The sequence below is a fragment of the Hermetia illucens genome, chromosome 6 (genome assembly GCF_905115235.1).
Source record: "Hermetia illucens chromosome 6, iHerIll2.2.curated.20191125, whole genome shotgun sequence".
Classification (NCBI taxonomy): domain Eukaryota; kingdom Metazoa; phylum Arthropoda; class Insecta; order Diptera; family Stratiomyidae; genus Hermetia; species Hermetia illucens.
The window spans coordinates 745,240-759,147 of record NC_051854.1 but is presented as its reverse complement, the minus strand read 5'-3'; the positions used below and the strand labels follow the sequence as shown (position 1 = coordinate 759,147).

General features: G+C 35.3%; 1 protein-coding gene across 6 annotated transcripts in view; it reads left to right on the top strand.

Annotated features, from left to right (window-relative positions):
* LOC119658649 overlaps positions 1–13,396 on the top strand; it is a 30,689-nt gene extending 17,293 nt beyond the window's left edge. For 5 of the 6 annotated variants that reach the window (XM_038066193.1, XM_038066192.1, XM_038066191.1 and 2 more), the window contains 2 exons: positions 4,489–4,833; positions 11,236–13,396. In XM_038066193.1, the coding sequence (XP_037922121.1) occupies positions 11,285–11,872 (588 nt within the window). In that variant the 5' untranslated portion in view covers positions 4,489–4,833; positions 11,236–11,284 and the 3' untranslated portion in view covers positions 11,873–13,396. Of the gene's footprint in view, positions 1–4,488; positions 4,834–11,180 lie in introns of all 6 variants that reach the window. The other variant, XM_038066194.1, reaches the window with a different exon arrangement.
* Positions 13,397–13,908: the final 512 nt, after the last annotated feature.

Sequence of the window (13,908 nt, the reverse complement as noted above, 5' to 3'; positions counted from 1 at the left end):
TCGAGCAAAATGGTCTTTAACAGATCGTTCATGGGGCCTGAAAGCACCTAAAATAATCCCTGAAATTTATCATATAATTGTTAAATATTGACAACAAGACAGGGACTGAATCAAGTTTCAGAGTTTGGTTGAGGATTGCCCTAGTCGTGTTTCTCTGTCTCATCAAATTCGAGTCCCACCATGAACTTTTACCAATCTTTGACGTACTAGATAGACAGTGAAAGTTTCTTTCATTCTGATTATGATCTTCTCAGTTGTCTTCTCAATTCCGACAATCGATTTGATTCACCTACCAGAGATCATGTTTAGCACTAGTTTTTACGTCATCCAATTTGCTTTCCGCGGATTCGGGATGCCCTTTACGAAACCAATGTGCCTGTTGTCTGATAGTATGATGTTTTTTCACATCTGCCACTCTCCGACAAGAACCGCCATGATCTCGATGATTTTCTTACCTACCCGTATTAAAGAAAGTGGGTTCATAACCCGAGTCTAAGGTCCTTTCTAGATATCCTGGTAATCTTCGGGTTGACGTTAGAACTTCTCCAAAATATATGGTGGGCTTCAACATACACCTGCTGTTATCCCTATAGCTTTACTCTGATATACCTGCTAGCTCCTCTGAATGTTCCGCTCGGAATGCAGAGATAATAATTACTTCGATGTGGAACAGATTGCCGTTCTTTCTGAATTATTCTGCAAAGACTAGATCGATACTGTACTGATCATAACACTCGGAATTTAGATCCCACAAGAATACAGAAATTGTTTGACATAACCTGTGTCGAAGAAACTCGGTAGCTGTTAACAAACCTACATTTGACGGTATGAATTGTATAGAAGGAAAATTTGAAAGAAATTTAGTTCCAGTCAAGAATAGAGCCCGTCAAAGTCAGTGCTACTACTTTTTGTTTCGTCTTTAACTCCACTATACCGAAGTAACAAACAAAACTTCTCGTGGGGTTATTTTTTTCCGAAATCAGCAACTTCATATTGTTTTTTAATACTTCCAAATTTGGCATGTTTGAGTTTTTTAAAAATTATCTAAGAGATAGCTACATATAGATAGATAGATAGCTATACACATGAGTAAACTCGAAAAATTTGCAACATAATACAATCCCTATTTGACATCGTATTGAAGATGACTTTCTCCTCAGACAAAAAATTTAGTTCAGCTTAGCAAACCAACTACCTACAAATGCAATATATTTCGCCTTGCACTAATGCTCTGCTAGTTTTTGCTAATAATGTTATCATACTTTTTGCTAATTGCAAGCACTTTTCAAACGTTTCATTTCCAATATCGAAGATTTTCATTATTCAGACGATATATGGTACACTTATACGCACACAAATTATATTATATGAGCATTAATAATAAAACCTTAACGAACATATTCTGGGCGTGTTTTATGTTGTACCACCAACTCCTAGTAAAGTGCAAAGTCATGCACACAGCGAACAGAATTCGTTTTATTTATTTATTTTGCTCAGTACCAGGTATTTTAATTTACCTTCAAAGTGGATTTGAGATTTCAGCACATTCATGGGTTATTAATTCCGACGTTCAATATGTTGAGGTTTTTAGCATGAGGAGCCGAAAATGGGTGGCCATACACAATAATTGGCACTCTTCAAATCCAGGTTTGATGAAATCATTAGTTCATCTACTTTTAATTGTATTTAATTTCTTTGAATTGGCAAGGCGATTTTCGCTTACCTTTCATTGGCCACCTCTTTTCCTGTTAGGCATTGAAAGAAGCGCATACACGAGATTCGACTTTGATGAGATTATGCAGTAAATCAGCACCATGTATGGTGTAATTGATTTTCATTAGAGTACCGTAACACATAGGATTTTTGTTGATTCAAGGTTAAAACCAATAGAATAATAAAAACATTAGAAGCGAAAATATCAGGCAATCCGGTCAAGGGAATTGGTACTGTGGTTCTCGTCTTTGTAAGTTGAGAACCACAAATTGGAAAAAAACAGAGAATGATAGTTGTTACAGGAAAAAGAAAATACACTAAAAATGAACTTTTACCACAAATTTAATGCTATAGATTAGATTAAATTTTCAAATTTCCGGCCTAAGTTTTTATCAAGTCTACTATTATGTACAAGTTCCTTGATATTAAGGGAAAACGCAATTTATGTAATCATATAATCCACTCCCTCGTTTATGGGTAGATTCCATTGTTAGGTGTGGTTGCCACAGGGAGCAAGGATGAAACAAATCCTCAGTACTATTCAAGCATCGATATGGAAAAATAAAACTATGCTGAACATTTGAAAAGATGCATGTAGTTATGTAACTTTGTCGTTCATGACAAGAAGAATAGAAAGTCCGCATCCAATGTCTGACAAATAACAAAGATGAATTAAATTCATTCAAATTAATCGATTATGAGTCCTTCCAGAATTTCCACCAGCCCTAAACATGAAAAGTAGAGGAGAGCCTAGTATCGTACGAACATTGCACATACGCCAACGAAACGGAGGGTTGTTTTTATAACATAATAGCTTTTGCTGAATGGTGTCATTTCTAGTCTGAGCATTTCCACATTTATGGAATGATGTTAACAGTTTGCCACAATGACGTGAATTCAATACGCTTTTACTTTGGAAAACCACTTTCCTGCGCTCTGATTTACAAGGAAATAATGTTTACGCTACATTTTCCTTTTGCGATAAAACTTTTGATGCTCATTAACTTGCTTGAAGATAAAACCATGCTACTGTTTTGAGACAGGTTGGAAGGAAAGTGAAATATCATATCAATCACTCTCTGGAATATAAGAAATTAAAATTAATTATTTATTATTTGAGAATAGAATATATCAAACATGTCACGGATTTTATGATGGGAGTTCAATAGTGGCAATATAATTTATTAGGCTTTCCTAATTTTAAAATGAACTCCATTAATGGAACTATTAGCAGTATCATCATTTTCGTTACGCCATCCGTCAGTGGACTGTTGTGTAAAAATGAATGATAGCGAAATTAGCCATTGTTTTGCTCAGTAGGTGTAAGCTAAAGATAATTTGAACATTTGTAAGCATGGGCATTTTTGCAAATTTTTTCGAAAAGAGATGTGAATATATAAAATGATTATTTAAATCAATTAATTAAGCGATCTATTATTTCAATGAAGTTGAAAAAGAAATATGTACACTGTCAGACTGTGACTGACGAAATCCAGGACCTAAACGAGGCAAGAAATGGAGTCATTTGTTTCTAAACATTCAAAATGGACAAGATGCAAGGGAGTAAGACATCGACTGCCTCTTGGTTTCAGGCATTTATTTTGACGAAAGGCATTGTTAGCTTAGGGGTTATTTGTTAACTGAGGGAACGATTTTTGTTTGAGAATAAGCATAAGCATTCAAAAACGGCATAATTGCTACTGCGTCTATCTATACGATAAAGAAACGAAAAAAAATACTCTAAATGTAACGAGTTCTTTCGAGAATTCTCATTTCGCTGAAAAATGGTCTAGATGGACGACCGCGAGATAATCTGATTATCAAAAGATTGTAAAAAGATCAGATAGAGTCTACTGAAGAAACAGAACTTATCTGAGAGAATTTTGTTTACCGGAGAAAGAACAACTATATGACCTTCGTGGCAGCCTAGTTACTACTTTTCAACTCAGTACTAGTAGTGTACTATTTTCGATTACAAACAGTACTCAACACTCAAATTAAAACAATTTGTTATTTCAACATCATTTCATAGGCAAAATTATTCTCAACACCGGGCATTTAAGTACTTTCGATTAAAAATTTTGGGATAGTTTTAACAAAGGAAACTTCTAGAACAAACAATCATCAATATGAACTACACATTCTGGAAATTGTGTAACTATTGTTGAGCCTTCCAATGGCTTTACCACAAGAAAATAGTGCAAATTGTTGAATTCACTTCAATATTATATATTTTCACGTCTATGTGTTAATTGATTTTAAAGCGATAGGACAAAAAATACAATCGTCTGCAAGAGGTTATCTGTATGGCGGAGAAACATCTTTCCGGTAAGCATCCAGTGGTACACGACTCGTATCTCAATTATATATATAGCAAGAAACAAACAAACCATGTATTGATTTTATATCCTAGTGGGGATGATGAATTAAGAAGAATATTCACAATTTATCCACCGATTGACGGGCCAGTCAATATCCTTCTTAACGAAGTATGGGCGGGGCGTCGATCACTGCACTCAATGTGTTCAAAAGGCAAAATGGTATGAATGAAAAAAAAAATATATTTCGTTCAACTACATAGATTTCCCATTTAATTAGTTTCAAAAGGCAGTTTCATAACTTTACCTAGAAAATGTATCACACGCATGTGATCAAAATAACATCTCTTTTACTGCTTTTTCCAATCATATAATAGTTTAATCTTGCAACTTCTCAATAATACGATGACTCATAATCCTTTTCTCACGTTCTTCTTTCCTTATTCTTATTTTACAGATCTAAAATGAGAACGCATCATAGCTACTAAGATCGCCATCTTACCAGCACGAATGGTGCTTTGCCGTTTTATACTATTTGTCTTCCGCTCAAGGAGAACAACTAACAAATCTACAACAAATATAAAATCATACTCGACCGTTTTGTCATTAATACGATAATTTCGTTGTCCAAAGCTAACTTTGGCTGGCATTAAACAGAAAACGTGACTAGGAAAGAGAAAGAGCGAATCAGCAAGGAAGAGCCCGGTCTAGAAAACTCGTCATCCAAACAAATCCATTAGAATTACACTGGATTCGTATCAAGGAACGGAGAAGAAAAATATTTAGCTCTAGAGCATCAGAAGTAAGTATCAATGCGGAACGTAGAAACTTAATGATCCCGGTAATGAAAACGGTATCGAGTCACACAGTCTTGAGATTTATTTTTTGCAACTGTTGTTTCGTACTCTGCTTTTATATTTTCAATGAAATGTGATATCATTGTTGTTATTTAAAAATAACCTGTTGGAGTTTATGTTATGGCAGAATGCATGACGAACTAATTCTTAAAATGTTTAGCCCATGCAGAGGGAACAAACCTATTCAACATTTGAGCGGTATCTCAAAATGCTGAGTTTATGATTTGCTACTCTGGCAAAGTTTTCTTGTTACCCATTTCGAAATTTATATTTTGGCCAAGGCCTTTGTCTTTCAGTGGGTCTGGCATCCACCTTTTTTCTGATATCATAATCAGGCTGGATAAAGCTAAAATGGTAGATATTTTGAGGTGATCGGTAACCACTGAACCAGAATGAAATTCAATGTAGGTGAATGAGCCACTCCAAGTAAATGGCTGAAAACATGTTTCATACACATGAGTCAATGCATATAGCAGGTCTTTCCAATATGCCGTAACGCTGAAGTATACTCAGCGAACAATTAACAAATTACAAGTAGACGTGAACTCTTTACTTGTTGAACGGAATGTTAGCTAGCTGCCTTACGATACCAGAAAACTGAATAATAGTAATAAGCGAATTATGCAATTTATATATTCTCGGATTATCAGGTTATGCTCCCTAGAAATCATAATAATAGTTTGCGCTTTTCTCCTCCAGAAAATATTGTGTGGGCATCTTTTCGATAAAGAACCGGTTTAACTGTTGAGAGGCTTTCTTGAATAGCATTTCCTGTGCGGGTTCAGAAAAAAAATAAATAAATGTCGTGCTCACGAATCTCTACGTAACATGCTTTTTATGATTTTCTATAACAATCAGAATAACTTGATTAATATTAACTAGTGAAGCCAACTAAATAATGAGCATTTAATTTGCAGTAGTAATATTTGCGATCATAATATCCACCTTTTTATGTTTCTTTCAACATAATAGACCGCAAGACGTGCCACAGTTGGGTTTTCATTATGCAATGTTATCCGTTCAATAAGACGACAGATTTGATTACAAATTATAAAAATACAATTAATAATTATTTGATAAATGACAAGAATTAAATTCCAAGTTTGATAATGTTCGTCATTGGGTAGATTTACTTTCTTTGAAGATTACGTATTTGTGTTATACTTATAGTCAGATTTCAATAACTCAGATTATCCGTCGATTTTTGTATATATATATATCAGTTGCATAATTGCCCAATATCTTGTGACTTGACAACATCTACTACGTTGAATTCCATGCTTTGGCTCAGTCAGAAAGCATATAAAGAACCCGTATCAATATATTGAATGATGTGCTATGTGTGTAAGTTTATTGGAGATTGAAAATTTGATGTTCCAAAATACATCATATTCCTTATTATAGAAGAGAGAGGGAGAGTATACTTCAACACAACAAAAGATACTTTTTGTTAATCGTACGATATCCCGAAGGGCCTTTCACAAAATTTGAGCGACAACAAATTTATTTATAAAAACCAAAAATGCAAATATCGTCTAATGTGGTTGATTTCAAATGATATTTTCCGATTGGCCGTGAACGAAATTTCCCAACAAGCAAAAGAGAATCCGCTACATTAGGTTTGTTTGTTTCAACAAAATATAAAGTGGAATTAAGTTGGAAAGCTTTCTATACCATAAAACCTCACATGCATATATTCGCCATTAATTTATGCAACATTTTATATCAAATTTTACGAAATATTGGCGGATGAGCTACATATTACTCGTCTCGGATGGTTGAATATATGCAAAGAAATATATTTTTAATAAGTATTTGCATAACGACAAATTTGCTTTCACTTTTTCTGATCACACACGCATCTACTCGAAGAGTGAGAACATCGAGTTCGGTCCAGTGAAATTTCGGCGAAGGTTCTACCACTCATTTCAAAAATTCTAAATGACTCATATCTTAAATGTTGAAATCTTTGGAAAAAAGACTGAATGTTAATTTGGGGATTGTGAAAAAGTACATGTGAACAACTGCTCCATTACATATACGAGGTCAAGCAAGAGAAGCCTTTCAAGCTCCACTGCCTCCACGGAAAATGATCAGCACCGTTATGGAGATGTTTGAAAACACATTATCTTCGGATTCTGTGCATTGCTCTTAAATGAAAACATTATTACTTGAAATTATTTGAAGGTACCCGAAAAACATCATCGTGGCCAAGGTTCGAGAAATCAAGATCCATCACGGTTAACACTTTACTTAATCTTTCAAATTATAATGCAAATAATAGTTGTGTGTCCCTGATTACAGAATGTATGAAGGTAATTAAAACAAATGGGTAAATAACTGAAACAAAGGAGATGTGAAGGTCCACTTGGATTATTTACAAGATAATTTGTTAAATGTATGTGTAATAAGTAATGAAGAGTACAATCCGGCAGTACCAAGATTGGAACACAAAAAGTTGTAAATAGATCTGATAGATAGGATTTTTGTTATTTATATTCATTGCATTTCACGATATCAAGATCCAACTGATGATTGTCTTGATCTGAATTGCGGACAAAGGTAGTCCCGTGCAATGTTCAGTTCTCCAGAGTAATGATACATAGTTTTTAGCCAACTTCTCTCTGTTTCTGATCTTCATTCCTAGGAAAAGGACGCCGGTCTCCACTTTCTCCTTCTTGGATATACGAATATCGCGAAGAAGCAACTTTCAATTCAATTAAAACTTTTTCGCGGTCAGTAAGATTCAAGTGCAGCCCCATATCGATCGGATGTCCTCATAACGTGTTATGCCACGCAGAATCTTCGGCTCCACTACCGCGGGGTGACACTCATTATCGGATCGGATTAACTCAACGGCAATGATGTAACAAACGAGACCCAAATTATTCTATTGGAACTTGAAACGTCCGATTCGAGCGAAAATACAGGCCCGAATATAACAAATAGAAAAATATAAATTAAATATCGTTGCAGTTTATTAAACGAAGTCCCGTTGTACAGTCTTTAAGAGTGAGGAACCTTCGGAGAAATGAGAGTTTCCACTAAAATATTACTTGGGTACTGTAACATCAAAGTCGAAAATAAAATAATACTTCAGGAACTCCAAGCATGAATGTAAGTAACTTATAAGAAGTTCGAAGCAAGACTCCTATAGAAAACAGATCGAAGAACTGGAAGGCGTAAACGAGATAAATCGATCAAGTTAGACTTTCTTATAAAATCGGATGATGCCTTTTATAATACAAACTCCAGAGTTCAGCAAACACTCTTGAAAGTACGCCACCCAAAAGAACATGACGATTTCTAAAAACAAGCGCCCAGAATATCATCGACTCATCACAACGGCAGTCGATTAAAAAATTTTTGTTGTTTATCGACTTCAAGCTGCTTATATGATAACATAGCTAGGATAAAACAGTATGCGGTGAAGAGAGGATTCAGTATCCCAACAAAGCCAATAAGACTGTATAGACTGCCCTTGAACAATGTGTGAGACCAGACAAAAGCAGCGGAATTACTTTTGAGACATTTCACCATTAATAACGATCTAAAATAAGGGGATACTCTATATACGAAATTTCATCATTTTTTTTCATATCATGCACCTTTTTCAAACTGATCCCAGTGGTCTGCTAAGTCGTGATGAGCGCCAGAGGCACTATTCTCTTCAAATCCACCTAACTGCTAGTTCATGCTTCGTGGAGAAACACCCCAAGATGTACAAATTGCCTTCATCTAGAGCGCGCTAATGGCTTGAGATGTTGACCAGCACATCGATGAAGGCAAGACGGAGTGTATGATGGCAGCGTTAGCACAAAAAAACAACAGCATCCAATATTCAATGTGTCAATTGAAAACAGTAAAAATTGGGGACTACAGCTTTGAAAAGGTCCTACTGAAAATCGCAAACGATGACAGTTAAGATGAAAAAATCCACGCACGGTTGTTGGCAGCCAACAGAGCCTATTTCACCTTAGAAAAACTGTTTCCCTTGGAACTTTTCATCATAGGACCACCTACTGTACATGGTAATGACTTCCCTAGTCCTTATTTCTCTTTTAACTTCATTTGAGGGGTGAATCCTACCCGCACCGTACCGAACAACGTCGACTGCCAGGCAATAAATCTCCGGTCGAAGTCTTCTTCAATTGGAAGATTAGGGTGACGTTAGATCTATTAAGGTCACAGGACAAATCCTCGCAAAGAAACTTCAACATGGAATATTAATTCTACGACGAACACGGAGCACAAAGCCGACGCCTCAATTAGGTTGCCTTCGTCTGAGCTAGATAACGACAGGTCCAGCAATGGCAGATTGAACAAATTGTCCAGAAGCTAAATAATATCCTCTACTCAGTGAAAGTGGACTATGGATCGCTTAATCGTTATCCCACAAATCAACTTATCAGACGAATGAATCGAGTTGAGAGTCACTTGAGAATTGACGAAATAAGCATATTTTTGAAAGCACGAATTGAAAAGTTGATTGAAATAGAGCCACAAAATTCAATCAGTACCTGATACTATTTAAACAAACACCTTGGCCGGCGCCCAGGCAATTCACCCGTGGGCGATGTGATCAGAAGGTCACACATTACGAGGAGACAACAATTTGCTGAACAAGCCATGCAGTGGAACCCACTCTCCGAAGGTTGCCAACGAGTTGGGTCGCCCCAAAAGCATTTAGCACAGAAGAGTAGAGGAGTGCAAGCGTCTCAGGAAATCCTGGACAAAGTCGAAACGCATTGCAGCGGACCGTGTACGATAGCGCGTAGGAGTGGATGACGCGCTATGTCCCACCAAGGGGTGGATGGCAGCCATATATATAAAATTCAATCGCCAAGCCCATTTTTATTTCGACAAGCAAAACCTATTTCATTTGCTAAATGACAATTCGAAAGCACAACACTTTCGTTGAATGCATTCTAAAAAATCTTACCTTTTTCCACATTATCAGACACGCTGAAGCCAAATATAAAAGATTCAAATTTCTATATTCAAAAAATTCAATCTAATACATTTTAACAACGCGATTTACATACACGCTGACCCAAATCCGCTTTCATTCTTCTTTTTTTTCGGTGCAACATTTATCATCCCATCTCAATGCAAAAACTTTCTATCCGTCCAGTATGTGGCACATTATAACATCATTCTAGAGATTCTGCACTCGTTATTAAATCGTAGCTTAAGGCAAATAATAGCCCGCTTATGCTGGCGTGCAGATTGAATGAATTGGTTCGGAAGCATCACCAGCTCCACCACAAGAGTCCGTACAAAACTCCTGCAGTTTGAATCTCTTGTAGTTACCTAGCTCAAAATCAGTCGACCAGAGCAACAAAGATTCATCATCAAACCAGCAGAACAATCGCGATAATAGCAATAATAGCAACGGCAATAAAAAGAATTGCATTCATTCAAGTGGTGTTAGAAAGCACTGTGGCTACTTGGTATTATTTCTATTGCGCTGATGCTAAAAGTATAATTACAGGTGTTTGTTACCTTGTTGGCAGACCGCGGTAAACCGTGCTAGAACGTATGCTAGATCCGTGATGGAAATGTGCAAGAGAGCATGTTGTTCGGCTCGCGCTCCACTGCTGAAACTTACGCAACGCAACGCAGACTTACGTATATTTACATAATTACACTTTAGACAATGCCTTTCGGGGAGAAGTGTATGACGGTTTAGTTCACTAATACTCGTAATTCAATGTTTTAGTTGCTATTTAGGATTTGACGTATTTGAATCAAAACGTCGTGAACTCATGGAGATCGGTTAACTTTGAAATAATGATATGAACTATCTGAAAAAAACAACCTTAAGCCTATCATGCCTAAACATGATCACCAATGAATAGCTTTATAATGCCATTTAAATTTGTTACTAAGATATGCTTACACTGTAGAAAAGTTAGGATAAAACCTGAAAACACCAACATTTTTGGACAAGAATATTATATCCCGCTAGAAACGAGATTAAGAAAAAACAAGGAGGCACCGGTACTGGATAGTTTTTAATAGGCTCACATCATTATATTACTAAGTGATCCTACCAAGTAACTCTTGCAAATGGGCAAAGCTAAAAGTAAAGATGAAGAAATCATCTTCATCTCCATTACTAACGATGACATTCAGAAAAATGTTTGTTTGAGAAACAGCTTGTTTGAAGAATAACTGCATTCCCAAAATAACGGTAGAAGAATTATATACTTTAACGTAAATTTCATTACACCATTCATCCGAATAAAAACCGATAAATTGTAACATTTTTCTTTCTAATTATTTTCAGATTGAATATCAGCGAATCATCTTTGCTAACAAGCAACTTTTCCCTTACTTTTCAGCTAACATTTCCACATTTATATCTTCTTTACGGAACATCTTTACACTACAATGTCTTCGGAACGATCAATTCCACATTTGCGTGATATTTTCGGTTTGAATGGATACTCCATGCATAGTCATCATTCACCAACAAATCATAACGGCAATGGAGTTAGTAATGGTGGCAGTGTTAGCGTTGGCGGAAGCATAGATGCCTATCCGCAAATGGCGGTCGATACAAAGAAATCTGCATCGAAAAAGAAACGTGACAATAACAAAACGCTCACTAGCGGCGATGTAAAAACACTGGAACGTCATCTCAGCATGAAGAAAACAATCAGGAAGAAAATTATGCGTGATTTGCAACAAGCATTCGTTGAAGATCCCAATGAATTTCGTGTGGAAAACACAAATTCAGAACAATTGAAGGCTGAAATTCGTGCTGAAGCGTTACGTTTTGGTGGTGAGAAGCATACTCGAAAATCTGACAATTTTCTTGATATGTTACGCGGCGAAAAAAGCAATAATGGTAATGAATATTCAGCAACTAGTGTTCAAAACACTGAATATGATTATGATAGCCCAACCGCCCCAGTTAATACGGAGAAGCAAAGCTTCTGGCGGAGATTCACCATGAAGAATAAAACTAAACGATAACAGCTACATGCCGTAGTTATTCGACTTATGTTTTATGTAAATTTTTACATTTACTTCTTTGTAATATCCCTTTTTCTTGTACTTAAATTGCGCAATCCTATATTGTTTATAATTACATGACGTGAATTTGGTTCGACACAGATACTGGAGACTAAATCAGTTGAACAAGTTTATAAAAACAAGAAAACTTTCATTTGGAGAATTATATTATTAAATAGGATTATTCTGAAAGTCTAGGCCCGTTCGTTTCTTTTAGCCGAGACTAGTTAAACATTTCCCACTCAATTGCCTTTAAAATAAACTCGGCTAAAACAAAACATTTCCGACTACAAGTTGAGTCTGAAGGAGAATTCTTAACTAATAAAATCGATCCATTAATGTTGACATCTATCGAAATAGTTAATAAGTGAAAGCAATAAAAAATAATTTAAGATCGTAAACAATACGTCTAATGGATAAATAATATAATTATAATAAATGACGTAAATGAAAAAAGAATGAGAAAAGTAGAAGATTGATGATTGATTTTTGAGTATTCAGGACTTTTTCTACGAAAAGGCCCTTTTAGCTATCACATTAATTGTGAAGGCGCCCTTATCTTTGCGGCGAGCACCTTGTCTTGTATCTGACTAAATTCCACGTTTCATTTCCACTCCGGGTTCCGTAATTTGTATTCAAAATATCCACACCATTCAATTCATTTGATCAATATGTTCACATTATATTCATACTCGCGGGAATCTATTAAAATATAGCAAAACACTCTTAAAATTGTCTAAACCAAAGGCGAAAAATTGCGAAATAAATAAGAAAACTAGTGAATATGCCTACAAAAGAGGTCAAGCATCTATTAAAGCTAATCTTTAGATATCTCGACTTCTTTTAGCTGAAAATTCAAGAAGAATTTAAGACCACTGAATCGTAACATTCACTGCTAAACTGAAACGCCTAGAGATGCCGCTTTAGGCATTGAATAGTAAAGTTAAGTCTAAATTGATAAAGAAAAAACACATCCTAGGGAAATAAAAAACAAGATACGTTCCTGAATGAAAATTCTACTTTTCTTACCGCGAATTTTATTATATGTTAAAATGTATTAGAACTTTGTTGCCAAGAATATATACTTACATATATTTTTTCTTTTATATTTCTGTGATAAATAATGATGAAGCGAAATACTAAAGTAAATTCTAATATCATTATGGTAAATTGATGGCAAAAAATATGAATATCGAGAAGTTACTATTATCGCAAACCCGTACGAAATGTAAATGATGAAAAAGAAAAACTCACGATAGGAATAATATGTTAAGTTTCACATGAAAAATTACTCTTTTTTAAACAAATGTTTGTTGGTATATATAAAATGTTTACAAACATTTGCAATGTTAATAGTTGTTTGTATATTTTTTGCTCCTGTTTTTTTTTTATAATAATAGAAGATCACCTATTTGCAAATTATGGAAACAATGTACGATGCTGTTCATCATTAAAATATATTTTATGTTATTTAAATTCAATAAATATGAATGGTGTTTTGAATTCAATTTAGCCCCAGGCATGATTCTCACAGTATACTGATTAATAAGGTTTGAAACACTTTATTGAGTCGAAGCAGCTCCGGGCCATGATTATAGAATTATCTAAAGTTTTAAGCGTGGAGTAAAATAACAAAGCACCGACTAAAAATTTAAGAATCAGAATAATGAGAAGTATCAAGTCTTTATCCAGTGTATAGGCTGAATGAGCTAAGAACTCGTTTTCAATCTTATATGAGCGTTAATTTCACTTCACATCATCAGAAGCAAAGAAATAGAACCTAAAAATCGAAAACTCAAGCAAATAGCAAAACGTTAAGTTATAGTTTTTGAGTGGACACATAGGTTATAACGTACACCTGCATCGATTTGATCACAGCGATCACTTTCACATTTTCGGGAATATGGAGTATATTGTCTTTCATTGCTTGATGTTTACGACGGCACAGAAAAGATATTAACATCAACGGTGGAGTTTACACTCGATAAAAAGGAAGT